Raw genomic sequence first — 26,745 nt, 5'->3', positions numbered from 1 at the left:
ACTTCTTGATGTGTCCTGGTCGCTTCCTCGCCAAAAACATCATTGTTTATTCCAGTGCTGTTTTGGCGAGCAGGTTTGACATAGATATTGAGCCAGACCAGATTGCCTTTACAAAGAAGAGGTATGGTATGGGTGTAGAGGATTTGGCAGGGCCGATACCTTTCCGTATCAGGAAGAGAGCGACAGCGGCGAAATGCTTGTTCACAAATGCGACAAATGACCGTTCCTATCCTTTTCTTATAGCCTATAGTTCTTATAGCCTATAGTCAGAGCGAGTACTTTGAACATTCTAGGCGACGTTGTGTCATTTATTACGTATTCCGCCCATGCAGCTGTCGTCCGTTTCACACAAATAGTTCCCCCTTTTCCGGTTGGCGAACAGGATGCTCCTCACTTGCGAATCCTAGATGCAAGACAGGCTCATAATTCTCCTCCGTCGCCACTTTTTCGGCCAAGTAAGGAGGAAGTGCCACCGCTCCCCACTGGAGCTTACCCCTAGATACCGCTTCCAGGTATTCCGCGTCGTCTTATCCAAGCATAGAAGACGTATCCGCGTCTGATGTGCTTTCGTCTGCAGCTGATGTTAGCCGATGGGTTAGACGAGATAGGAGATATGTGCTTTGGGAGTGACTCGCTGGATGTCCGTAAGGGCCTCGGTACATGACAAGCTGCCGAAAGTACGAGCGAGTTTGTGCCGCCGATGACCATTTGCGATTTTAACGTGCGGAACCTAAAGAGTAGCGGGGATATAACGACCACGCAGCTGACGATGAAAGTTGCCAGCAATGCCTCAGATGTGACTCCTGTCATGACGGTGGCACTTTCAGAGACACCAAAGCTGCTCTTGCTGCCGACAAATGCGTCCACTAGGCCAGTGTCTTCCAAAATTGTGAGAATGAATATCTTGAAAGGCTCAGGATCGCTATGGGGAAAAGCTTACCACCCTCGATAATGGACAAGAAAATAGAGTTTGAGAATAGCCAGTGTATAATGGTACCCATCGCAATCAGAGGTACGCTGTATCTGTATGAAAGCTGAAGCCTGCAAGTGGATATCTGTTCACCAGCAGGATATGAGACACGTAGAGGCTTAGGAGCTTGCGCGTAAGAGTTCCATTCTTGCTCGACTTGCAGTTGCGTATATAGACCGTTGATTGCGAGGTAGCAAAAGGAGACGATGAGCTGTGTCAAGTTGGGAATCATCAGGGTGCCGAGAAGATTTGATTGATAGTAACCGAAGAAATCAAACGTGTCGCTGCTTTCCGAAGGTTCAAAGTCTTTGGCACTGGTAGGTGGTCAGTAATGATGCCCGCCATATAACTTAAACGGGAAAAGGAAATATTGCAATCAATCCGAGTATTGTAACCCGGGAGCAAAACAAGAATGCATCAACTTACTAGCCGACAGGAGTTGCATTATAAATACCAACCGCGAGGCAAAGGAGAAAGAGAAATATAGGATAGTAGGCTTGAACCCATATTCGACGTGAAGTGGCGGACCGTAGTCTGCGCGAGCTACCAAGCCAACGACGCGGCATTGGTAACAAGGACAAATCAGTATCCCTAACGTCCCTGTAATGCCTTCGCGATGTGTATTCGAGTGATTGGCTGTCATCGAGGGACAACGTTGAAGCTCCAAACGTCACCGGGTCTGGCGACGAGACGAAAGATTCTATGGCATCTCCAGGGGTGACAAGTGATGTATGATTGAGTCGCCATACCAGAACACTGCATATGACGATCTTGGTAATCACGCAGGCCAGGACGACGAGGAGTAAAGTGCTGCTAACTCGGACCTGGCAGGTCTCAATCGGTTCCGCTAAACATTTGCGAATATTGAGGGTCCTTAATTCTGCCATATATCCAATCGCCAACTCATTCGATGTAGTGAATCCCTTCAGGCCATCATTGATGAAGGAGATTTATTTTACTTCGTTCGGGATATTGGTTGTGGACGGCCATGATGAACCCATGCCAAACAGCCGCCCACAACTATGGAAGAAAGTGCCGTTGTCGTAGGGGAGTCTGTCGTAGTGACTGCTGTGATAGTGACTCTGACATGACGCCCACGACCACAGTGAGTTCACTTCCAAAGGTGGCATTTCGGTATCCCATATTCTCGTCAAATTCGTTCTTGGGTCAAAGTCGTAGACATCAGTCCGCTGCCAGCCCCTCTGTTCCGTGGTTCCGGTATCGACGATGATAATCAGGCTTTTATAATTGGTGCAAAATTTAGCAGCTCGGTACTCGGCCATACATATTGTTGGGCTTCAAGAGGGTCCCAGGTAGCACCCACTTGGGAAATCGCTCGGATTATCTCTTTCAAGTTGCTGGTGGCATTCCAGTAATCTGTCAGGTTGAAGACGTCGCCGTAGCCTTCCAGAGTTCCATTGAAAGTTGAGCTTCCTGGTAAAGGTGAGTTTGTGGTTAAGTTCGTGATTGAATAGTCCTGGGATGGGGAAGATGCCCCAGATGGCGTCAAGCTAGCCCCTGGAAGCCAATATTTTCCACCATGCACGAATTCTTCTGTTGCTATCGTGAGATTCCAGAACTGGCCCTCATACTTCGTCTCAAAGATTGCGCTGTTGAATAGCAGGTGAATTGGGACGGTGCTACACAGCAACAGGGCCCAGCAGACTTGCTTAAACTTTGACAGGGACGGCAGATTCCTCAATGACTGTAGTCCGATCTCTAACGACCTAAGGTGCGCGTGAGCTACGTCGATTTATGGTCGAGAGGGTGAAGTGACGATTTGCATGAAAAAGTTAGACGATGATAATATGCCGGTGGAGATGATGTTCAAAATAAGGTGCAGAATGGTATTGAGTGTACCAGTGTCTTTACACCGACAACGGCTTATCAGGAATGTATTAAGTGAAGAAGAAGTTTCTTGCTTTGACCAAGATATGCAAAGGCTTACGAAGAGCACCAAGCCGCATACCATAGCGAGAGCGATATGATAGGATCCGGTACGCCTCCAGCCGCGGCTAGAAATGCTGCGAAGTGTGCCCATGGCGAAACTAACTTGATAGGTAGTCGTGCTATACATATTGAGCCTCTTTACTTTCAACATAATGGGTGTGGCTTGATATAATGGTTGTCCCAAAGGTACTTCAAAAAGAACCGCGGGCTTTTCGATTTGGTACGTACGCTGCAATCAGTGTGAGCAATTTCCATGGTTACCTGAAGGCACACATTTGTCTCTAGTATCTACACAGAGAAAGTCTACCCTCGACGCATTGTGCAGGATTCTGTTCTACCTCACCCGGAAGACAGCGTCTTCAGGACTGATTATGTGTTTCATTCTCGACGTTCGCATTGGATCATGAGCCCGAAGGTACACATCCCTTTCTAATATTAGCACACCGACTGTCTATCCTCGGCTCCTTGGGCGTACCATTACGCGTTATGTATAAAGTTGTGTTACTTCACTCGGAAGACCGTGCATTCAGAACTGATCATTGGTTTCATTCCCGACGTTTGCATTGGATCATGACAGGTCTCACATATGGCACACAAGAGCCACTACGGATTATTGATCCTTTTCCCCTCACGTCATCTACGTCAACCCTAAAACAAGCTGACCGCAGCACTGCCGGTGGAACATATGCCTCGCGGCTGAGCAGTTTCTCGGATGGTATCATGCTGGAAACATACGGTGGTCACACTCCATGTGCCAATCAAGCAAACATAATAGAGCATACATTCCATGTTCAGCCTGAGACGTTCCACATCATATTATTCTCTTTGCAATAACTAGACAGCAGTAGCCTATTTATAACGGCTGATACGCTGTCAGGAAACTCCCAGGTCCAGCACTAGAGCAGCCACAATCACTCACTCAAAACGATCTCTATCAAAATCGAGACCCTATGCCGAATGATACGCATAGAACATCAAGGGATGCATGGCCCAACCACAGCCATGATAACCGTGCAGCCGAGTGCCGAACTGCGCAATTGATCCCTTCTATCCCATCCGATGGTATCACGAGAATTATCTTCCACTTCTGTCGACGAAAACTTTGGCGTATCATACGTTACATATTGACAGTTTACCTATTAATTGCCAGTATATTTGACGGGATATCCATAAACCACGGGTTAATTGTAGGTCCCAGTCCTTTTCTCCCCCGTATTTACCACCGCAGGTCTGATAATTCAAGATTGCGTTTCTGTCAGTTCTGGCTGTCAGGGATTTTTTCAGGATGCTCCACTTTCTCTATCCACGAGCACAAGGATAGCAGAAATTGGCATTACCATGACCACCACCATTCTTACCGCCAAGACGGCGTCCTCCCCGCCTGATTATTACCGGCATACTCCCGAGGAACGGGCACAGATTACTATATCATTCATTGTAGCAATACTGATAATGTAAGCTAGACATACATACTTCTACTAGTCATGGAACCCACCGCTCATTACATTGGGATAGCTTGCTAAGTGTGGGGGTTGTTCTACACCACTCTCTCCTTTATTCGAAGCGCTTTCGCCAAAGGCGAGAATACTTCACCCTCAAACCTCGACTCGGCTTTTCGGTCAATGGTGCGCTCATGGCAGTGTATATGACTGGGACTTTCGACTCAAGCAGACTCTCAGTGGACTCCCTCCAGGGTCTTACAGACCAGGACGGTGAGACAGCAAGGTCCCTTTCATAGAATCCTATCCAAAATGCGCCAGGTGGTACACGGTCACGGCATAGTTTCTACGTGTTGCTTGATGGCGTCATGCTTTCTATACCTGGGGTCGTCTTTGCCATCTTACGTGTCTGGAAATTCGGCGTTTAGCTTGTGGCCAAGACCTGAAAAGGAGTGATGATTGTCATATTGCTGGATGGTAGAGCACACATCCGAGCACGATGGGGGACAAGTTATTGGAGTTTGTATCCATCTCTAATATGAGATCTATTGCGTGGCGTCAAAGAGTCGCGATTGTTTTAAGTGATAGGATACCTGGCATATCATCAGTGCACGTATGAGGATGGCTCACTGATTCTCGGATTGGGATCGGTAAACAGTTGGATGCCGGACAGCTTCCAGGGATCAATGATGCAAACCTTACTACCAGCTAGTTAGACGGCAAAGTATCGGATCACACGCATCTTTTGAGGACAGCCAATCATGCCAAGCATCCTATATAATGAATGCGAGACGAGTACACAGGTGCGATCTGTAACATCCCCGGCATGCTTCTACCCTTGCCTCGGTGAGATGCGACCGCGCCAACCGCTGAACCAGGCATTCTCATTGTACGGGAATCGAACATTCTGGTTTAATTTCGACGGCTGTTCCCTACATTACCCTATGCAGCTCTCTCAAAGACCATCCTGTTTCTCGATGCTAGTCATTTCCTCCACCATCTCCTTGGCGAAGTCTCGTGTCCGGGGACTGACCAGCTTGGACTGAGTGACCCAGGTAGCTCGCTCCTTCCAGAACTTCCAGCGGCCGTAGCTGAACCCAGCGTTTCCCTGCCACAGACCATCCTGCCTTTTGGAGAGGCCCAAGTCAGACTCGCAGTTCCATATGACCGAACCGGCCTGTTGAATCCATTGGGCCGCAATTGGGACATTGACGTTCAAAAGAACAAGGTCATCCTTCTTGAGGGCCGACGGGTCCTCGGGGCCTCTCTCCAGAGCAGTGCACATGTCCAGATCGACCCAGCGAAGGAACTCATCTCTGGGTAGGAGCTGGGCCGAAAGGAGTTTCGCGATGAAAGCTATGGCGAAAACATTCTCCTCGGAGTGCTGGTTCTCGGGTCGGTTGTAAATTTGGTCCCAGCCCTCCACCAGGAAGGGCAGGTCGGACCATTTGACAGCCGTCTCGTCTCGGATCACGAGGTCAGGCAAGCCGTGGACCGAATCGAGCAAGCCGACGAGCTGTGCTATTGTAAGTTGAGAACAATAACATTAAGGGAAGTGGTATACGTGCTTTCTTATGGTGCTCTGGATACTTTCTGGCTATATTCTCAACCAGCTTCCACATGGGTGGTAAGTGTCCCCTAGCCTCGCTGGGGGTACGAGCCGCCGTACAATCGGCGATGAAATGACGGGCGGTCTCGTCGTACTCTAGGGAGTCGAGTAGTAAGGCGGAGATGGCATTTGCTCTTGGTGATTTCGTTAGTCAAACCGTACAGACGGTGGAAAAGCGGTAAAAGACTACATACTCGTTCTTTGAAGGACCCCATCGGTCAGCTACTTGCTTATCAAGAAAGGCCTTGAGGTTTTGGGCCATATTGGCGCGACAGATGAACAATAGAAGGGGAAAAGGGCTGGAGGTGTTGAATGATTTGCGTTTTCTGGGGAAAATCGCAGTGGTGATATGATGGTGGTGATGCTGATGATGAGAGGATTGGGGAACGTTGATATGGAGGTTTGGGGCGTCGTGTGGGTGGGCCGCTATTCTTTCAGCTGGGGTGGCCCAGTCTACAGCTAAGACAAAAAAGCAATCTAGACTGCCAAGACAAAAATAGATGTCGAATGAAATGGCGCGAGAGTTCCGAATCACCGCCGATCTGTGCGACCGCTCCGCCCCGCCCCCAACTTACTGTGCGTGCTCCTTTTAATATACCGAATTGGCCCATGGGCCAAGTCAAATGTGCAATGATATAGGCCAGACAGGTCATCATGGGTCTATTACTTCACGGCCGAACCCGGATAGTCACGTCGTTTATCACAAGGATCTCAAGTACCCGCCATTGCCAATTCAGGGGCTCTCGCGGGGCAGACTCAGAGCGGCAGTGATTCCCCGATAATCTCGATTTACAAGAATTTTAAGTGTTGACCATTGCGAAATATAGAGGTTCCCATCGGACAGAATCAGACTGGCCGTCGGACCTCACTAAGCTTGATCAAAAGGATCCAAAGTACCCACCATCACAGAATCAGGGGCTCCCACCAGGCAGAGTCAGCTTGGCAACCGGGCGTCAGGAGGCTTGTTTTAATTAATCCTCAGGATTCGGGCGTGTCGGCAACGTCTGCACAATTGGATAAGCCATCTGTGATTACTAGCCCATGAGAGAATACGAGCCGCCACAATAACAGCCTTATGGCCAAAGGGAACATGCAGATCATGGTGTTGCTATTTTGATTCAGGCTTAGAGGGCTGAGATCAGTACCTCAAGCGACACCCATTGTAATACTATAAGGCAAGGCTCGAGCAGATTCAAGCCAGATCAGGCTCAGGGACATTGTATAAATACGTGCACGATGGCTCGCATTCGATGTAAATAATATCACCATCACTAACATCGTTCACAACTCTCACATCTTCCACTTCTTTTGCCCCGACCACTTTCACATCAATACCCAAATTTCAACACTCAGTCTTCAAGAACGACCATATTGAATATGAAGTTCACCACTAGCACCCTCGTCACCTTTGCCATCGCCATCACTCTCGGCAACGCTGCTGCCCTGCCTCCAGCCGACGACGCACTCGTACTGCGCGCCGCCGACGGTGCCCTCCCCTTGGAGCTCCAGGGCGTCGAGGAGTGGACACGAGGGGGCGACGACGACGACGACGACGACGACGACGCCCTGCAGGAGCGCGAAGTCAGGCCCAAGTACCACTTCAAGAACTTCCCCAAGAGCGGGGGCAAGTGCGCGGCGCGCGCCTACAGCGGCGGCAACGTCAAGGACGCCGGCGCCGAGGCCGGCAAGCTGGCCGACCGCAACAAGCAGCTCGGCAGCGGCAAGTACCCGCATGGGTACGGCAACCGCGAGGAAATCAAGTTCTCGGACAAGTGCAAGGGCAAGACGCTCGAGGAGTTTCCCATCCTTAGCGACCACAAGGTCTTACACCGGCACCCCGCCTGACCCCGGCGCCGATCGCGTCGTCGTCACCGTCTCTAACCGCGACAAGAAGGGCAACGTTGATGTCACCTATTGCGGCATGATGACCCACGAGGGCGCCCCAGTTCGCAACGGCTTCGTCGTTTGCTCTTAGACGTCTGTTGGTTAGATTTTGTTGCATATCGCTATTGATTCCTCTCGGCAAGATTGCCTATATCCGGCTCAAGTGTCTATAAGGTTACATGTTTTCTTACCTTATATGAAGTCACTCATTTACTTTTTTATTGAAAGAAGAATGAGAATTATATGTGAATGGATGTCCGGCACACGTTCGGGGATGATAGGGGTCATTCTGCTAGGTTCTGTGCGACTTACTAACAAGAGTTTGGTGGCGTGGTTCTAGAATGTGAAAATCACTTGCAAAAGGTGGATCGGATTTCAAAGTTCATCAGTATTGTGAGTTTGCAGGATGTCTAATTCATGGGCTAGACGTCAATAATGGGAGTCATAGTAATAATGATCAATGCTTTTTCTTTCCTATACTACTACGCCCACCCAGCTTTCTTGGCTCCAACACATTTATTATCCAAGATTTCCAAGTACGAGGCTGGAGCTGAGTTGAGGCGTGGCAGGTGACACAGGTATTGCCGGCTCAGGAGTCTCTGTCGCCTGCGGAGGTGGATTCCCAGGCGGCGGTGGTGTCGGCGGTAGCGGTGCTACTGGGGTGGGAACTGGATCATTTGCAGTAGGCTGGTTAGGAGGAACACTGGTGGCAGGCTCGGGACGGTTGGCCGTACTTGGCGGTGGTGGTGGAGGAGGAGCCGGCCCCGGCGGCGGGGTTGAGGCTGCACTGGTTGTGGCAGGTGGCGGGGGCTCAGGCACTGTGACTGTCGTAGCAGTCGTGACAGTGACCTTACTCGTGGCCTTGACTGTAGTTCTCGCTGTGGTTGCTGATGTTGATGCTGAGGTGGTAGCCCCTCCTCCGATCAAAGCGTTCACAATGCCATTCAGCCCACCACCCCCAACGCTTTCGATGAGGCCAACGACATCAGCAGCAGCGATCTTGTGAGCGACGCTCTTCGCGCTGCTGCTTTGCTTTTCCGTTCCGCTCCCCCGAGCCCCTTCCTTGCAACCCCTGCTGCTTGTTAGAATCATCGTGTTTTTGATACTAAACTGGATTATGAAATGGGTAGGCGTGTGTTACCCAGTGTCTCCCCCGACGTCGGATACCTGAAAAAATGATTAACAACCGTTTCTAGCAGCGATAGCTGAGTTGCGAACTTACTGAAACTGTACAGTCAATGGATTCCAAGCACGTTGAATGCTGTATATGCATGTACACAGCACAAATGATATAGGTGAGGGCTATGCCAGTACGCATGTTGGAAGTAAAATGGTAGTCGTATCTGCTTTTCGAGTACGAATGACTATGATGACTGCTGATCGAATGTTGTAGTGGTATATTAGCATTGTATCAAGATGATAGAATCGTGCAGTGCTTGCGAATCGCCTGGGCGAAATATAGCCACTTTCCAAGAGCATCGTCCCTGGCCCAATGGCCCAAGCGAAGTCGACAGCATAAGATCCTGAGGCTCAGCAACCCAAAGCCAATGTCCATCGGATGTTTGCAAGAGCCCAGATGAAGCGGAATTGTTTCGCTAGGGCTTAAGCGTGGTTGTTTCGGGGCCCAAGCTCGGAAACACTTCTTGACGCCTCTAGAAAAGGGGGGTTAAGCTTTAAGGGGGCAGCTCAGATGACCAATCGTATCAGCTCCAAGCGAAATCAGCGAAATCCTCATGGAATGACTCCCGCGAATTTCCGTGCTAAGAGCTTCAATTTTGAGGTGATTACTTAGTAATAACCTTGTTTTGCCCAGCCCGCAGATTATACGGTTTGGCCAATTTTGCGTTAGTGATATCCGGTTCACTGAAACGGTTCGACCGATTTTGAACCATAAGATTAAGTTGACACATGCCAGACGAGTTTAATTGCCACTGACTAACTGTACTACGTATGAGGTCTGTACTACGTGCATTGGTATGTTTCCAACCTGCATGAGGTAACAAAGTCAGTTGTCGCTCCGGCAGATCAGCCTGACGAACAGTAATATTGTCACTTTATGAATGTATCGCACTACGGTTTAATCTTTCACTACACAGCGAGTGTTTGAAACATCGAACTGCTACGTCGTACCAGTCTTCATCTAGAGCTGGTGGCCCGGGTGGGTTGATTCTGATGTTTGCTTGAACATGTCTCAGCCTGTGGGGTAGTCAAAACAACCGGAGCACCTGATCCAGTGCTTCAATTTATTCAGGGGCTTTTATCCAAGACGGTACTGGGGGCAATGGTCTTATTACACTTGACATTAATGGAATGCCGTAGGTCAGACTGAGTACCGTGGTATACGGACCATGTCTTCTGTCTTTAAAGAATAGAACAGTAGACCACTTGTATTTGCATTTGCGACGGGTTTCGACGTTTTCATATCTTCTTGTAGGCGAGTATCTTATCCAGCTGAGAGTGAGATGGAAAGAGACCAGCACCGGTACGACGGCCCTTTAATACATGCTGAGGGACATGGGCCTCCGTACCCAGCAACAAATTTCACAGATAAGCTTGATGTGATCAAAACGACTGACGGAGCGACGTTTTACCCCTTATTCATCTTGGGGCCTACGCTGACCTCAGATGCTGGTTGACAGGCTGCTTGCAAAAGGACCACACAGGGACTGGGTCGAAATAAGCCGTATTTATGGAGAATCTTTGGTGGAGTGGGGATGGAAATAGGTCATGAAAAGTTCGGAGTATTGTCCTTTGTGGCCGGCATAGGGATATAAAGCAACTATTATACTATCGTTTCCGATGTCTAGTCCTCATCTTGTTGGCCTTCGTGTAGCGTTCGTGCCAGCTTGTCCATCATCTCCCTCTCCTCATCCTGGTAAACGGCGTACTGGCCAGCTCCCATCTTGCCGATGATAACGCGCATTTCGTCAAGCACTTGCTCTGCCTCCGTTCTCCGGTCCGTGCCCTGCTTCCACGTTGCTTCAGCCAGCATCCTCCGCGCGCTCAATGCTTGCGGCGAGTCTCGCTGCACACAGCCGTCCAACCATGCTTTGACGTCAGTCTCCATCCTCTCTGCCTCCAAGTACTCGCCTCGCGCGAGCAAAAGACTCGCCAGAGTGTGCAGGTGCGATAGGTTGGCCGGGTCGCGTCGTTTCTCGTGCAGCATGCGCAGTGTACTCTCGGCCTCAGCGCGCTGTCCGAGCTCCAGCTGCACAGAACTAATCGCCAGCCAGACTGCTCTCCAGCGGATGTAATCGACGTCATAAAAGGTCCGGCTGGAGTCAGCGCCGGCGGCAGCGGCGTCCTGTTCGTCCGATTCTTCGTGGAGCAGCCGGGCGAGGAGTTCCAGCTTGGTCGCCCTGTCCAGCTTGTCATCGAAACGAGCTGAGAGTCGTCGCAGTCTTTCCGACGAAAAGCTCTGCAGGAAGTTTCTGCTCAAGGGGTACGGCAGGTCGCGCCAAAAGTCATTGTCGGGGACGGGGTACTCCCATGAGAAGTGACGGGCCTCTCCGATGTCTTTTTGGCCTTGCGAGTAGCGCACTCCCGATTGATCACCCATCTTTAGCTAATGATATCATATGCTTTCCGATTCTTGGTTATGCGTACGTCGTGGCTAGGTTGTTCAGTTGTCCTCGCTGCCTCACCCCGCTGGCATAAGGGCAGGTGGTACTTGTTGCTGCGCGTATGCTGACGGATGTGGGTGACCAGAACCCTGCACATGCCGTACGAACAGGGATGTTCGTGGTGGTAGGACGCAGCTGGCTGGACTCCAACTTTTGTCCATATATCCATCAAAGTGCGATTCATCAAACTCGATCCCGCAACGCAACACTAACATATGGTTGCAATGCAAAAGTCGTCGGCTCTGCCCTCATGGGCTTCCCCTCCTCGTTTCATATCTGATTTTTTGAGCTACACGAGGCCGCAAAGATATATACATCTAGAACCCGTGGGAACGGAAACGGATATAACCCAAGATATAATCAGAAAAAGATCTGAGGGGAACCTCAATCTCTACAAAGTCTACTGTTGCCTACTGGCCCTTACTTGCGTTGTCCAAGGGGTGTTTATTTTCGCACGTGGCTTGACCGGGCTGCGGGAGGCTGAAGGGATGCTTGAGTCTCCAGTACCAGCAAGTGAGTCTATTTGCTTCTATGGGACCTAGGAGAATGGAACAGTGAAATTATTATACTAGCCGAGAGGAGCCCATCAGCATGGAACGCATGTTAGGATAGTAATTCGAGCAGCAAAATACTTTGAAGGGGCACAATGACGTGCCGGTCAGGCCGGCATGTATTGATAGGTGCCGGATATGACGATTGGGGCGCCAATGCGTGCTGCTACTTGCTAGTACGAATTTTGGTTTATGTATGAAAGTTGATAAGGTTTCCTGGCAGCTTGCCTTTAGACAGTAATGTCGTATTGGATTTGCGTTAAATAATGTGTTTATAATTCTTCACGTTAAATATACAGAAATGTCTTAGAACGAGACTCTGTCTTGACATCGAGAATAATGGGCTCATGTGGCACCTGTGATAATTCGACGAGAATGTTAATCAATGGAGCGCTAACAACCGTCGCGACAAACACTAAGAGTTCATATGCGCTGTGTGATCAGTCACCATAGTCTAAACACTGCCCAGGATAAGGGCGACGATCAATGGGTATACGGCTCGAAGTCACGAGGTATCGTCCAATCTCCCCAACACGTCAGCCCAAACATCACCGATGTCGTTCATGTAGATCCAAGACATATCCTCGCCCCCGTCCGTGGAGAGCTTACCCCATAAGCGATCGTCATACGACGGCTCGCCGATCTCCTCCAACCGCGCCGGCCGGCCGGCCTGCTGCCTGGCGCGCCAGATGCGCGTACATGTGCGAGTAGTAGGGCAGCCGGATCCTCTCGAACAGCGGCAGCGCCCGGCCGCGTTCGTTCCGGACGTGCTCGAGCGCGCGCGCGAGGACCCAGCCGTCCTCCATGGCGAAGCCGGCGCCGGACCCGAACGCGCCTGAGAGCGCGTGCGACGCGTCCCCGACCAGCACGACCCGGTGGTCCCAGGCCGTCAGCTTCGTGAGCTCGGGCCCCGCGAACGCGGCGAACTCGCGCCAGCCGCCCTCTGGTACGCGTCGCAGCGCCGCCCGGATGTCTGGCAACAGGTCCGAGAAGTGCGACTCGACGTGGGCGTTGGCGACGGGTACGCCCCAGCTTGCTTTGCTCGCGCGGTGCGTGGCTGGGTCGTGGTAGGCGCGGGCGGCGATCTCCCAGAGGCCCGCGCCGACTGGCGAGAAGTAGACGTGCGTCGTGGGGAGTGCCACCAGCCCGTGAGCTGGAAGCGCGGGTCGAGGTCCCGGACGGCTTCGACAGGTAGCAGTGTTCGCCAGATTGTGGTGCCTGTGAAGGCGATGTCGTAGTTTTGGCCAGGCCGTGTCCCTCACTAGGGAGTGGATGCCGTCCGCGCCGACAACGAGGTCGGCTTGTGCGGACGTACCGTCTTTGAAGTGCAGCTCCAAGCCTTTGTCTCCTGCATCCACCAATCTGTCCAGTTTATTCGATAGCTGGATGGTCTCTGGAGGAACGTGTGCTAATAATGTTGATTGCAGTACGGTTCTCTGCGTACGTATGATCGGCCTCTTTATAGAAGGGTCAGGCGTCCTCTCCCGTCGATGAAGCTCTTCACCGGAACGACCGTTCCTACAGGTCTTAATTAATTTTACGATTAGGAGAAGCAGCAGTATTTAAAACTTCGACTTACATATTCAAGACGGTCCATTCCGGGTGGCCGGTGGTCGGGGAATCGGCTACGCCCAGGAGACCCAAGACGTTCCACGAATTTGTCCCGATGTTGATCCCCGCACCGACCTCACGCAAAATAGTTGCTTGCTCATATATCTTGACCTCGACATTTGGTATCTTGGATAAGGCAATGGCCGTGGCGAGCCCGCCGGGGCCGCCACCGACAATGGCTACACGGAGAACTGGCGCGTCCACAGTCATGTTGAATTAGGTGTGACTCGCCCAGAAGAAGGGCTCGTATACACTGTAGCTCATAAGAAGACCGAGGGTACATTTCGCAGCTAGGGGATTAACCGAATGCCGTATCAAGTGGTTGTGCCTTATCGTGAAGTCGTCACCTGTCACGTGAATGACGTGCCAGCAAGATGCCGGTATCATCTCCACCTTGATCATTCATCACTTAAAAATTCGCACTTTCGATATCGTATGTTCTATCGTATCCTATTACGAGTCTAGGGGTTTCTGTCAGTTGAATATTCTTAATTGTAACTAGGTAAGTTAAGCGGTCCGGGTCCGTACACTGGGCGGGCTAAGATAGGGGTATTTCATGAGTTACTCAGATTCGATAACATGTAAGTCCATAATGCTCTTGGCAAATGCTGGCCTGAAAATGCTAGTAATAGTAATTACTGCGGGGTGGAGGTCGCCGCTTTCCCTATCGTGCTTTTAATGCAGGCCATTCCCCTGCCTAACCTAGCCATCCCGTAGGTGCTCCAGTAACGGAGGAATGGTTGGTCACTAAACAATACGTCCCCAGTTGGGCCTTGGACTTGCCTTTGCGGTCATTATGTCGACTGAAGTAGTCTCCCAGATTCCACTTCCTCCAATCCGACAGGGGCGCCGAATTGAGTGTGGAGGAACTTGAAAACAGTGTCCTAAAAGCCGAGGCCCTTGTCGAGGTGCCAATCACATCCGTTACTCTTCCTGATAATGGTTGCACAGGTTAGCTTTGCAGGTCGAACCGAATGGGAGATATCGTTACTCGTCAAGTATGTATGCTGTGAAACCGGACTTACGGATGTTGCCGGCCCCCACCGATCCCGTAGTCCCTTAATCGTGTATTCTGTCCCCGTACCATGACTCCTTCTTCGTCACCTTTTACTTCAGATCGCCTCCGGCTCCCATGCCTAGTCTTCCCTGTTTCTGTTGCTGCTGTCTGGTGACGCGCCACAGCCAACTGCGACCGGAGTGTCGTCTTTATTGACCTAGCTTGATCAGCAAGGCCGGAGCTGCTGCTGCTGCCGACCCCTAATTCCAATTGAGCGGCTGGCGAGGGTAGGCGGGTGGGCGGCCGTGGGGAATTCGCTGCCGTTTCTGTCACCATTATCGGCATCGAAATCGACGCTGCACGCTCGCCGGATTGAGGGATCTTGGTTAGGCAGGTAGGTGGTGAAGTGGTCGAGCAGATGCGGAAGAGGCGCAGTCGGGGTGTCAGGGTGAGAGCGCATCCGGTAATGAGAGTAAGTGAGTATTTTCAAAAGAGGCTACCAAATAGCAATGGGTTGATGCAATGGTTTCGCGTTAATGGGAAGTTCAGCGATCGGGTATCTGTTGAACGAATGGTAATTGGAGTTTAGGAGTGAAGTGTACGATTTCTGTACCCCTACAAGCGAAGGTGGTGGTGGTGCGATCTCTCTAGGTTTCTACCCCGTGCTGCTTGATGAACCATTACATGCTGAACAAGATTCATGTATAAGAAAAGCAGTTTGCTGCGGTATCAGTCACGCGTTGCGACAACTAAACACGCAATTCAACCCTGACGCACGGGGGAGTACGACATTTTCCTCTTGTTTTTGCGTTGTGGGATTGCCATGCGACTTGTCAGGTTGAAAACAAATGAAGCGTCAAGCGAAGTCAATGCAGAGCCTGTTAGCAGCCACTAAGTAAAGTACCCCGCGTGAGCAGCTAAGGATCCTACTGTAAAGTGCACCATCGAAATATCACTGCTATTTTTACAAATGCACCTCGGGCTTGATCACCCCATCGCCAATCTACTTACTCTTCACAGACGAGTCTCTTAAACAAGACCGAACGTGGCCTTAATGCCCAAATGATCCGTGACCCAAGCTTTCTCAAAGCCAAGCCGCAACACCTTGTCCCTCTGCTCCTGCCTGTCCTCGCCGACCACGACATCGGCGCCGATCCGCTCGAAGCCCTGCAGCTTGATGCCGGCGCCGCAGAAGAAGGCCTCATCCATGCGCGAGAGCCCGAAGCGCTCGCGCGCCGCCGGGTGTGCCTGCTGCCCCCACGTCGCGCCCTCCTCGGCGCCCTCGCGGCCCCCGGACTCCAAGTAGGCGTCCCTGAGGTCGTTGTCCGTGTGCAGGGTGGCGTCGAACGGCTGAATGGCATTGAAGTCGCCCGCGATGACGGCGGCCGCGAGCTCGGCGGCCGCGTGGTGCAGATGCTGGGCGGCGACGCGCATCTGCGCGGGTCGCTGCGGCGGATCCAGCGCTAGCGACTCGAGGTGTGAGTTGCCGAATCGGACCGTCTTGGGCGCGATGGCCGGCACCGTGACGTCGACGAAGAGTGCGTCGCGCTCCATCTGCGTTGCGGCATAGTGGACGCGGAAGCACGACGCGATCGCTAGGCGACGGTCGACCAGCATGGTGGTGCCGTACATGTCGGATCCCCACGCGGAGCTGTTTAGGTCGGACATGTAAAACCCCCTTCGGATCCAGTGCTTCTGGCTGATGGTGATGAGATCCGAGGGGGTGGTTTCTTGCAGGTTGATGACAACGGCCGTGGTCGGAGACAATTGGCTCGTGGGCCCCTCGAGGTGAGCCAGTGCCGCACTCATCCGCGCCTCGGCGCACGGTAGCATGAAGTCAATGTTCCAGCTGTAGAGAGCGATTGTGGTGATTCCTGAGGATTGCGCCTGATCGTTCACGGGCGGGGATGCTGATGGTGCCTTGATGGGCTGCCAGACCTCGCCTTCCGCGTCCCACGAATAATAGGCTTGTGGCCATGGCTCGTCTGGTTTCCAGGGGATGAGCTCCGATGGCTTCTTCTGGATACCAGACTGCTGGATAGCTTTTTGCATGAGCTCATCCATGGTTGCCATCGTGTTCTTGGTGTGGTATAGTTCGTTATTGAGACTGGAGGTAGAAGAAGAGGGGTCTGCTTTCCAGCGGTGGAAGCTCAACAGCGAGCATGAACGAGCATTGAACCTGGTATGTAAGGGATGAAGGCCAGGCTACGGAGCAGTTAAACCCAGCAGCTCGGCTTCGGTCTCCTTATTTGCTGATTCCGTAACATCCGTAAGCCGGTTCGGGCTAATCTTGCACTACCAAGACTACATACTACTACGATGGTCCCGCCCCACCCTGCCACCATCCATTCTTTTGACGACCACCGACCAATGGTATATACTTCTATCGGATGCGTGCAAATGGGTAATGCATGCACAGCGGCTTGAAAGATCCCCGTCTACAGAGCAGGTCCGAAGTGGCCGCCGCGCGTCACGATGCAGTATTAACAGCCCATAGCGAACGCAAAAGGGACACCGGATAGGAATGATATGACACATTACTATATTAATAGCTAACAGCACATGGAGCTTATAGCTTGTTGTCGTCCGTCTATAGCGCCATTACACAATACTTGTATGATTGTCTTGCACATGCATCGCCTTCTCGTCCGTCTCCACCTTGAGGGTGTTGAGAACGGTCTCATGGCTCCGCTTCTCCAAGCTCTTGGCGACGGGGTTCCTGGCCTCGAAGACCTCGGCCAGCTCCTCGAGGGTGCGGCCCCTTGGTCTCGGGGAAGAAGAAGTACATGAAGGCGGCCTCGAAGAGGTCCCAGAACAGGAAGACGAGGTAGAAGTAGTACCCGATGTTCTTGAAGGCCGGGCCGCTGGCGTACTGGATCACGGTGCTGGCCAGGCTGCTCGCGAGGTTGCCGACCGCGGTGCCCTTGGCGCGCGTCACCGTGGGCAGCGTCTCGGCGATGTACATGCTCTGCAGCGGCGTCCAGCCGAACGAGAAGACGATGCCGAAGATGAAGATCATGGCCACGGTGGCGTTGGCGGCGGACTTGTTGGCCGGGTCGTCCAGAGAGAGCTTCGAGGTTCCGGTGATGACGGCGAAACAGCAGGAGCAGAAAATGATACTGTAAATCAGGAGGGGTCTGGCGCAAAATGATCAGTTTGGTTATGCGGATGGGAGGACACTTTCGTTTTCTTACCTCCGACCAAGGACATCGGTCATTCTGGCACCGAAAATGGCTCCTAGGAAGCAGAGGACTGGATTGATACCGTTGATCGCCAGGACCTTCTTCTCATCCTTGATTCCGGCAGAGCGCAACATGGTGGCCATGTAATAGCTGCTTAGGCTGTTACCGGAGATCTGGCCAAAGACAGCCATACCCAGGACACAGATAAGTCGTCGGCGCGCAGAGTGGGTGTTCCATAGCTCGTGGTAGTCCCACCACTTCCTGTCGCTCCCGTCCGTCTTGATTTGCTGGTTCATTTCGTTCATTTGCAACACGACGATGGGGTGGGCGGTGTCTTTGTCACCATGGTATGTGGCTAGGACCTTGGCAGCGTCGTCGTATCTGTCACGAGCCATCAACCATCTCGGCGACTCGGGGAGAAACCAGACGAAGATCAGGACAAATCCGGACGTGATCATCTGGCACCACACAGGGATACGCCATGCATCGGGACGGTCAAGGTAGCTGCACCCGTACACAACCCAGCTGGCTATAATGGAGCCAATGTACCAGGTACAGTTGTAAAGGCCAGTGATGGTGCCTCTCCAGTTGGGATGGGCCATCTCACTGACATAGCAAGGTGCCGATACAGAACAGAAGGATACACCTGTTCATCGTTATTAACGAAGTGGTTCAAGTAGCACCGACACAACCTAGAAGCATTCCCATTCTGGCGCCAAGGACTGGTTATTCGGGGTAAAACAACTTACCGAAGCCAAGCACAAATCTTGCCCCCAGAAACCCGGATCCGGTTGTTGTCGTAGCTTGTATACATGTGCCGACGACAATCATGAGAGCACCGGCGAACATGCCAGCCCGACGACCAAGGAAGTCGTTGGTTGGGCCAGTGAAGAAGACAGCAGCGACTGATCCAATGTTGTACATGGCAAAGACTATACCAATCTCAGACCCTGCTTGCTCCCTATAGTGGCGCCTTGGTCAGTAAAGCATCATCCCGGGGAGGATACGGGGTGAAGTTCTGCTTTGGATCGTAAACTCACATGCCGAAGTAGGTGTAATAAGATTCCATTCCGTTCAGGCCTCCCATAAGCGACCCATCGTATCCGTTGAGACAGCCGCACAAGTACGCAGGAGTTAATGCCAGGTACAGGCGCAGCATGGAAGCCGTCCAAGGCGAGAATCTTCTGGACTCGACATCGTGGGAAAGCTGGACTACGGCGTCGACGTCGTGATCGATCTGTGTAACGCCGCCGGGCTTTTCATCGGCCATAGTAGGTAGAGACGAGGCAGCACGGTGAAGACTCGAGATGTAGTGACTGAGGGTTAGGTCCAAACAAGGGGGCGGGAGATTGGGTTCAACGGAAGAAAGCCCTCTCAAAGGAAAACACAAGATTAAATTATTGGCGACTATCTTGCTGACCTCGCAACGTTTGAAAGAAAGCTTAAGTTTACGAGGGCTGGACCTCTTTAAAGAGAATCTCCCACGGGCAGGCAGAATCAGGCCCGGTCCATAGTAAGCGCATGCACACCGGAATATGTAACCTACAGTGTGATTGGGCTCGGTGCGAGTAGCCGAAAACATCAAATTCGTTGTAGATTCATTTGCGGCCGAGGCAGGCTACCGTAGCACTGGATACGACCTAATGACCGTTCAGCCATCAGACCGTTAAAGTAAAGGGCTGGAATCCGGGCGAAAACCTGGGGGGGGGTGGGAAATCGGTCGAGGTTGTTGTCCGAGTAGGGCTAAGACAATTTAGTAGTTGATCTGATGCGGGGAACTGGGCCATCCAGCAGCAAGCGAGCCAATGGCGACAACGGCGGTGATGAGCCAGGCATGATCTCGTATGGTGGTCAGAAAAGCAAAGCCCCGGGGTGTTCCGGGAAAGAGGGCCAGACCAGGATCAGGGGGCGGCAGGCAATTGGGCGACAAGCATGTCCCCCGCCTTTTTCTCCACAACGGCCGCCGTTGAGCGACTAGGTAAGGTTGGAGCCAGAACCCTCTCCCCCGTGCCACTTCTTCGTTTCTTCTCCTCATTGCCCCAGTCACTTCCTTCTCCCTCCACGGTCCGCCACGGTCCGGATCCATCACTTGATCAGATCTCAACTGTTTGCTGTCGGTGTGACGATGGACGAACCAACGAAAAAACGGCTGAGGACGTCTCATGCAGTAAGCGACCATCTTACCACCGAACCGTTCTCTCGGGTCAAGCCCCCGTCGTATGCAGGACTGACTCGGGAACTCTTGTCACCCGTGTGTAGTGCGACATCTGCAGATCCAGGAAGATTAGGTGGGTCCACTCCTTTTGTTTCTTTTCCTCCAGTCACTCATCACTGCCCATGTTCCCGTCCCGTCGTTGTATATAGCGTAGAGGCGAGGAGGCATCGCCATGATGGTGGTCGTCACCAGCGAGATTGTACGGATGAACGGATTAGAGAGCTCTCCTTTTAGTGAGACAATGTATATGTACCCTTGACTAAACATATGAATGTCTTAGATGCGATGGCAATCAACCATGCCAAGCATGTCTCACTTCGAAACAACTTTGTTCCTATGGCTCAGAAGCCAACACGTGAGTTTCGTCCATTCTGTAGTGACCATAAGCATCACAGAAAGCCCTAACAATCTTTCAAGCCGGGGCAAGAGCGACCTCATCCTCGAGGGCGTCTTAAGAGTTGAGGAGCTCCTGCAAAAGATGAATGTGAACTTGTCTTTGGTAAAACCACCTGTTATGGCAAAGCTCCAAGTTCTCTCGTTGTTAACTACGATCCAAGCCTTCTCCCTCTACAGCCTCCAGATCAGTTCAGAGTCCAATATCACCAACAGCACCTGATCAGTCTCAACGGAGCATGTCCACCGACGACCCTCGGCCTCCCCCTCATCAGAACAACCTCGAGAACGCCATACTTGACTCCCTACACAATTCGACTACCGAGTCTATACTATCGTGGTCATACTTCGACTCGTTCCCGACGATTCGACAGAACTACGTCTCCATATTCCAGCTGGAGCAGTCCAGACCAAGCCTACCCATGAGAACTAACTCCATGCTCCCCTATCTGTCGTCCGTTGATCTCGAGTCCGTACTCAACTGCTTTCAACTGGGGGTGAACTTCTGGTATCCCACACTGTCTTTGAACCAACTGGACGCCGTGCGGACTGCCGTCTCCCAAGGACTCTTGGAAAGTACAGACACAGTGGCAAACTGCTGCACTCAGCTCGTCATGGCCCTAGGGTGTGCGAGCGGGGTCGTCAGTGGTTTGTTGGGAGCTGAGGACATGGCATCGTCCAGGGAGGAGGCCGACTTCAAGAACTCCCGACGGGCCATGGCCGAGGTCTACTTCGACGGCGCACTCAAGGCCATGAACGTGGTGCATTCCGAGATGACCTGTAACGCAGTACAGTCTCTGTTTTTTGCAGCGTAAGGAAGCCCCCTTTTCGTATCTCAAGTGGATCTAATTCACAATCCACTACAGGCTGTACTTTGCATACCTAAGGAGACCCTTGCAAGCCTGGAACTATATCCATGATTGTGCGGCGAAGTGTCAACTGCTGCTCTCGTATCCTCCCGTCAATGAGCCGATAGAGAACCAAGAATGCCTGCGACGGATATTCTGGGCATGTTATATCTTGGAAAGGTACGTCTCAGCTGGGGGTTATCAACTCGGATAAGAATACACTAATGTGGACTTATTATAGCGACTATCTTGCTGAGCTTTCGGCCCTTCCCCAAAGTGGAGTGGCAAGGATAGAGTCATCTATACCCCTGCCGGGGAGCTATACGACTCACCAAGACCCAGACGAGACAGAGCATGCGTCTTTGTATTTCCTCGCGTGTATATCAATGCGCAGGTTGCTGAACAGGGTGCATCAGCTGCTATATGCACGCGACTCTGGGGCGGCCACTGACCCGACGAGGTTCCCTGCCATAGTCACCGAGCTTGACCACCAGCTTGGCGAATGGCGTGACGTGCTGCCACCGGCCTTCCGGTTTGATACCAACGACATGAGCGGCGGCTACCCCAGCGAATGTGGCGGTTTCCTGAGGCAACGCTACCTCACCTGCAAGAGCGTCATCTTCCGGCCGTACCTGGCCTGGCTCCTGGCCAACGGCCCGTCGGACACGGCGGGGGCCAGCCGGACGGAGATCCTGGGCCGCGCCAAGATCTGCCTCGACGCCTGCACCTCCCACATCCTGGGGCTGACGGGGTTCTCGCACACGATCCTGGTGGACACGTGGATCTGCGTCCTGTCCATGGCGACGGCCATGATGATCCTGCTGGCGACGTGCCACTCGCTCCGGCAGATCACGCAGCTGCGGCACGACATCATGTCGACGGGGCCGCACCTCCGCAAGGTCTTCCGCCGCTGGCAGGAGGTGCTCGGGACGCCGGAGTCGCCCAGCGTGGAGCAGGGGATGCGCATCATCTACGAGACGGAGCGGCTGATGCAGGGCGTGGGGCGGTCCGGCAACGTGACGGATGAGGAGGTGGATGTGGCGGCGTCCATGTGCGCCATGACACGAGAATAGCGCATGATGCATGGCAGGACATCAAGCGTTGTGATGCTATAGCTATGTACAATGGACGATCCTTCACTCATTTGCTTGAGTAATTGGCGCTATCACGCCGTAAACCTTGTGTAACCGCACTCTGCCCGGTCCGGACCGAGAGACATGTCTTTGCGTTCGTTTGCAGCGCGGCTCCGAAGTCCCCGTGGGTGGAACTGGGTTGTGGGTCTTAAGATAGTAACCACGTGGGGTAATTGAGTAGGTACTTTCTGGGGACCCAGAGTTGTACAAAGTCGGGCGAAGAGGGGTAAGATAGAGAAGAGGCACGGGTCTTTAACCGGCCACGACCGGCGAACTGACTGGATACTGAACAAAACATCGGGTAAGCAACTGGTATCAATTCTCATACGACGATAACATGTGCCTCACATTTAGCCGCTCTTGGTACTGGAGGTAATGTAACAATAACGCCTCACTTCATTTAAGTACGTGGGCCTTCGGTGTTATCAGTTAGCATGCCTAGCAACCAAGAGATGTTTGCCCGCCAATTACCGCGGCTGCCCACCCCTAGCCAGAACTCGGCACCCCCCTCCCACGATGCAACATGGAGGCTCCATGGCACTCTCCGCCCTGAAGTTGTTCTCCTCTCACAACTACATGTGTACTACCAGGGGTAGCAAACGTGAATCTTGATAGGAGAATTGGTTTATCCCTCATTCCAGGGCTTAAGTATGTTTCGACTTATCTGTTACGCTTCTTTTCAACATCCTCAACTCTTCTCCGGACTAACTAAGTAGTCTGCCCAAGCTCGAACAGAGTCGAACACTTAGGTATTTCGCCAGGACTCTACTTAGACCTCCTATAGCTGGGTTTGCAATCTCGAGCTATTCTTTCATAGGGCAGTATACAAAGAGCTGCCACCAGCAGAGAAGGTAGTCTGGACTGGAAGAGCGGGATATCCATCACTGGAGACAATATGGCGTCCGAAGGTCCAAAGCCAGACTATGCGAACTTGGAAGTGCTGGAGCGGCACCGACTACCAACCCGCGCATTCTGGATCCCCGAGACTTCCGTTCTGCTAAACGGCGAATGGGACTTTCACTATGCGGAGAGCCCCCTGGAAGCCCCCGAGGTCGGCAGCGACGAGTTGACCAAGGTAAAATCCTGGTCTCGCATCAACGTCCCCGGTAAGTGACGCATGCCGAGTCCCGGTGTGGCTGTCGGGTAGTACCTATTATTGACACGCCGGCTTCAGGGCACTGGCAGCTGCAGGGACACGGAAGACCACACTACACAAACGTCATCTACCCGTTCCCGGTCTGCCCCCCGGAAATCCCGACGGAGAACCCGACGGGCACGTACCGTCGCACCTTCGGCGTGCCCAGCAGCTGGGAGGCCGGCTCGCAGCTGCGGCTCCGCTTCGAGGGCGTCGACAGCGCCTACCACGTCTGGGTCAACGGCGCCCTCGTGGGGTACTCCCAGGGCAGCCGCAACGCGGCCGAGTTCGACGTCTCGGCCCAGGCCAAGCGGGGCGGCGACAACGAGCTCGTTGTGCAGGTCTACCAGTGGTGCGAGGGGTCGTATATCGAGGACCAGGATCAGTGGTGGCTTTCCGGTGAGTGTTGATGAGATAGACGAATCCAAGAAAATCGGTAACCAGAAGATTGCCCCCTACTAACTAGTGTGCCAGGGATCTTCCGGGATGTCTACTTGCTGGCATTCCCGGGAACTGCCAGAATCGATGACTTCTTTGTCAAGACTGATCTCGATGGCGACTATAAGGATGCAACCCTGCAAGTGGATGTGACCTTGTCCGGGGCCCAGGATCACGAGGTGTCGTGCGTGCTGCGCGACGGCTCGGGACAGATTGCGTCAGTCACCAAGAAAGCAAGCGACGCAAAGGATTCCGTCCTCACTATCGCGATGCCCATCGCCAATCCGAAGAAATGGACGGCGGAGACCCCCTATCTTTACAAGGTAGAGCTATCCTTGTCGTCCGGAGGCGAGTCCAAACCCTTCCAGACCATCGTCCAGAACGTCGGCTTCCGCAAGGTCGAGATCAAGAAGGGCCTCTTCACCGTCAACGGGCGCCGCGTCCTGCTCCGCGGCACCAACCGGCACGACCACCACCCGCGCTTCGGGCGCGCGGTGCCGCTCGACTTCATGCGCGCCGACCTGCTGCTGATGAAGCGGCACAACATCAACGCGCTGCGCTCGAGCCACTACCCGTCGCACCCGCGCCTATTCGACCTGGCCGACGAGCTCGGGCTCTGGGTCATGGACGAGGCCGACCTCGAGTGCCACGGCTTCTACGACGCCGTCGCGCGGCCGCAGGACATCCCCGAGGAGATGGACTACGAGGCCCGCAAGGCCCTGGCCTTCCCGCAGAGCGCTAAGTTCACCTCGGACAATCCGGCCTGGACCGAGGCCTACGAGGACCGCCTGCGTCAGCTCGTCCAGCGCGACAAGAACCACGCGTCCATCGTGATCTGGTCTCTGGGGAATGAGGCCTTTTACGGCCGCAACCACGCCGCCATGTACGACCTGGCCAAGCGGCTCGACGACACGGGCCGCCCCGTCCACTACGAGGGCGACGTCGAGGCCCAGTCGGCCGACATGTACTCGTACATGTACCCGAGCATGGAGCGGCTGACGAACTGGGTCGAGACGGTCGGCGTCAACGCGGCGGACGGCTCCTTCGAGAAGCCCGTCGTGCTGTGCGAGTACGCCCACGCCATGGGCAACGGCCCGGGCTGGCTCCAGGACTACCAGGACATGTTCCGCAAGTACCCGCGCCTGCAGGGCGGCTTCATCTGGGAGTGGGCCAACCACGGGCTCTGGCACGAGGCGGGCGGCTTCTACGGGCACGGCGGCGACTTCGGGGACGAGCCCAACGACGGCACCTTCGTCATGGATGGGCTTTGCAACAGCGAGCACAAGCCCACGCCCGGCCTCACGGAGCTCAAGAAGGTCATCCAGCCCGTCAAATTCGAGATGGAGGATGGCAAGGTGCTCATCACGAACGAGTATGACTTTGTCGGATTGGAGCATCTGGTGGCGACTTACAGGATCGAGGCGCTCGGGGATGAGTAAGTAACAACCAGAGACAACTAAGGAAGTTCACCCATTGAGAAGGATGATTGGCTAACCCCTGAATTAGGGCAACGTTACTACAGTCCGGGGAACTCGAAATCCCCCAGGTCCAGTCGTGGGCCAAGACCGAACTGCCCTTATCCTACGACCTGGCCAAGTTCGGCAACGCCGTCGGCGAGATATTCTTGACCATCCGCTTCGCCCTGCGCACGGCAACCAAGTGGGCCGACGTCGCACATGAGATCGCCTGGTTCCAAGCCAAGATCGGCAACGGCGCTCCTCTGACGTCTGCACTGGTTCCGCACCCCAGCAACGGTCTCGGCACTGGCAGCGGTCCACTGACCGCCCGCAACGGTCGCACGACCTGCCAGATCGCCGGCCCGGGCTTCGAGTTCACCTTCGACCGCGTGCGCGGCTACCTCACGAGCTGGACCGTTGCGGGCGGCCAGCCCCTCGTCGAGGCCGACCCCGGCACCAAGGCCGCGCTCTTCCCCAACTTCTGGCGCGCGCCGACCGACAACGACCGGCCGGGCGACTGGCCCTACTGGCGGCACTACGGCGTCGACGGGCTCACGTCGCAGCTGCGGTCCTTCCGCGCGTCGTCGCCGGAAAACAGCGAGGATGGCGCGCGCTTCGTCGCCGTCGAGGCGCACACCTACCTGGCCCCGCCGATCCTGGGCTGGGGCTTCGACGTGCGCGCCACGTACACGGTCACGGACTCGGGCGCGCTGCGGGTGCGCATGCGGGTCAGCCCGACGGGGCCGGCGCCGACGCACATCCCACGGCTGGGGCTCGACGTGCGGCTGCCGCGCCGCCTCGACCAGGTCCGCTGGCTCGGGCTGGGGCCGGGGGAGTCGTACCCGGACAAGCGCGGGGCGCAGCGCATGGGGGTCTGGGGCCCCGCCTCGGTCGACGGGGAGGACCTGTTCGTCAACTACGACGTGCCCCAGGAGAACGGGAACCGCATGGCGAGCCGCTGGGTCCGGATCGGGGACCACTACGGGGCGGGGATCAAGGCTACTATGACGACTCCGGCTTCCGCTGAAAGTGAGGAGGAGAAGAACAAGACGAGAGAAGAACAAGACGGCTTCAGCTGGACCGCGACGAGGTACAGCCCCGAGATGCTGGAGAAGGCGAAGCATCCGTGCGATCTGGTGCCCGCCGACGCGACGCTTCTGAATCTGTCTTATAAGGTCGCTGGCGTGGGCACAGCGGCTTGTGGGCCCGGCGTCAGAGACGACTTGACGGTCAAAGTTCAGGAAGAGGAGTTTGAATTCGTGCTCGAGAGTACAGTTGGTTGAGGTTGGGCTGCTCTTTAGCTGGCCAAT

The 26,745-nt window shown here is 53.8% G+C and overlaps 11 protein-coding genes across 11 annotated transcripts; 3 read left to right on the top strand and 8 right to left on the bottom strand.

Annotated features, from left to right (window-relative positions):
* Nucleotides 1-495: 495 nt before the first annotated feature.
* PG994_005878 (uncharacterized protein) lies at nt 496-1,960 on the bottom strand (the record flags this gene model as incomplete). Its single annotated transcript, XM_066857287.1, has 4 exons — nt 496-866; nt 941-1,284; nt 1,397-1,817; nt 1,930-1,960. The coding sequence occupies 4 exons, from the start codon at nt 1,958-1,960 to the stop codon at nt 496-498; spliced, it is 1,167 nt and encodes a 388-aa protein (XP_066716556.1).
* On the bottom strand, nt 1,921-3,011 carry PG994_005877 (uncharacterized protein; the record flags this gene model as incomplete). Its single annotated transcript, XM_066857286.1, is given in 3 exon segments — nt 1,921-2,244; nt 2,256-2,675; nt 2,748-3,011. 3 exon segments carry the CDS (start codon nt 3,009-3,011, stop codon nt 1,921-1,923), a joined length of 1,008 nt encoding a protein of 335 aa, XP_066716555.1.
* Nucleotides 3,012-5,314: 2,303 nt separating this feature from the next.
* On the bottom strand, nt 5,315-6,230 carry PG994_005876 (uncharacterized protein; the record flags this gene model as incomplete). Its single annotated transcript, XM_066857285.1, has 3 exons — nt 5,315-5,880; nt 5,924-6,102; nt 6,163-6,230. The coding sequence occupies 3 exons, from the start codon at nt 6,228-6,230 to the stop codon at nt 5,315-5,317; spliced, it is 813 nt and encodes a 270-aa protein (XP_066716554.1).
* A 1,115-nt stretch (nt 6,231-7,345) lies between these two features.
* PG994_005875 (uncharacterized protein) lies at nt 7,346-7,943 on the top strand (the record flags this gene model as incomplete). Its single annotated transcript, XM_066857284.1, has 2 exons — nt 7,346-7,764; nt 7,790-7,943. 2 exons carry the CDS (start codon nt 7,346-7,348, stop codon nt 7,941-7,943), a joined length of 573 nt encoding a protein of 190 aa, XP_066716553.1.
* Nucleotides 7,944-8,371: 428 nt separating this feature from the next.
* PG994_005874 (uncharacterized protein) lies at nt 8,372-8,944 on the bottom strand (the record flags this gene model as incomplete). The annotated part of the gene is made up of 1 exon (XM_066857283.1): nt 8,372-8,944. The coding sequence occupies one exon, from the start codon at nt 8,942-8,944 to the stop codon at nt 8,372-8,374; it is 573 nt and encodes a 190-aa protein (XP_066716552.1).
* A 1,711-nt stretch (nt 8,945-10,655) lies between these two features.
* PG994_005873 (uncharacterized protein) lies at nt 10,656-11,411 on the bottom strand (the record flags this gene model as incomplete). Its single annotated transcript, XM_066857282.1, has 1 exon — nt 10,656-11,411. One exon carries the CDS (start codon nt 11,409-11,411, stop codon nt 10,656-10,658), a length of 756 nt encoding a protein of 251 aa, XP_066716551.1.
* Nucleotides 11,412-12,531: 1,120 nt separating this feature from the next.
* PG994_005872 (uncharacterized protein) lies at nt 12,532-13,847 on the bottom strand (the record flags this gene model as incomplete). The annotated part of the gene is made up of 3 exons (XM_066857281.1): nt 12,532-12,703; nt 12,726-13,544; nt 13,606-13,847. The coding sequence occupies 3 exons, from the start codon at nt 13,845-13,847 to the stop codon at nt 12,532-12,534; spliced, it is 1,233 nt and encodes a 410-aa protein (XP_066716550.1).
* Nucleotides 13,848-15,663: 1,816 nt separating this feature from the next.
* Nucleotides 15,664-16,698, bottom strand: PG994_005871 (Endonuclease/exonuclease/phosphatase; the record flags this gene model as incomplete). Its single annotated transcript, XM_066857280.1, has 1 exon — nt 15,664-16,698. The coding sequence occupies one exon, from the start codon at nt 16,696-16,698 to the stop codon at nt 15,664-15,666; it is 1,035 nt and encodes a 344-aa protein (XP_066716549.1).
* A 537-nt stretch (nt 16,699-17,235) lies between these two features.
* PG994_005870 (uncharacterized protein) lies at nt 17,236-19,086 on the bottom strand (the record flags this gene model as incomplete). Its single annotated transcript, XM_066857279.1, is given in 5 exon segments — nt 17,236-17,401; nt 17,421-17,771; nt 17,829-18,462; nt 18,566-18,777; nt 18,857-19,086. The coding sequence occupies 5 exon segments, from the start codon at nt 19,084-19,086 to the stop codon at nt 17,236-17,238; spliced, it is 1,593 nt and encodes a 530-aa protein (XP_066716548.1).
* Nucleotides 19,087-20,203: 1,117 nt separating this feature from the next.
* PG994_005869 (C6 zinc finger domain-containing protein) lies at nt 20,204-22,345 on the top strand (the record flags this gene model as incomplete). Its single annotated transcript, XM_066857278.1, has 6 exons — nt 20,204-20,264; nt 20,312-20,386; nt 20,427-20,530; nt 20,589-21,235; nt 21,291-21,452; nt 21,514-22,345. The coding sequence occupies 6 exons, from the start codon at nt 20,204-20,206 to the stop codon at nt 22,343-22,345; spliced, it is 1,881 nt and encodes a 626-aa protein (XP_066716547.1).
* A 955-nt stretch (nt 22,346-23,300) lies between these two features.
* On the top strand, nt 23,301-26,718 carry PG994_005868 (uncharacterized protein; the record flags this gene model as incomplete). Its single annotated transcript, XM_066857277.1, has 4 exons — nt 23,301-23,511; nt 23,580-23,939; nt 24,015-25,413; nt 25,485-26,718. 4 exons carry the CDS (start codon nt 23,301-23,303, stop codon nt 26,716-26,718), a joined length of 3,204 nt encoding a protein of 1,067 aa, XP_066716546.1.
* Between the last annotated feature and the right edge of the window lie 27 nt (nt 26,719-26,745).

The sequence above is a fragment of the Apiospora phragmitis genome (genome assembly GCF_038363925.1).
Source record: "Apiospora phragmitis strain CBS 135458 chromosome Unknown utg000006l:1.0-5683423.0:1.0-5690449.0, whole genome shotgun sequence".
Classification (NCBI taxonomy): Eukaryota; Fungi; Ascomycota; class Sordariomycetes; order Amphisphaeriales; family Apiosporaceae; genus Apiospora; species Apiospora phragmitis.
Note: the sequence above shows the minus strand (reverse complement) of the source record. Positions and strands in the feature narration are given on the sequence as shown.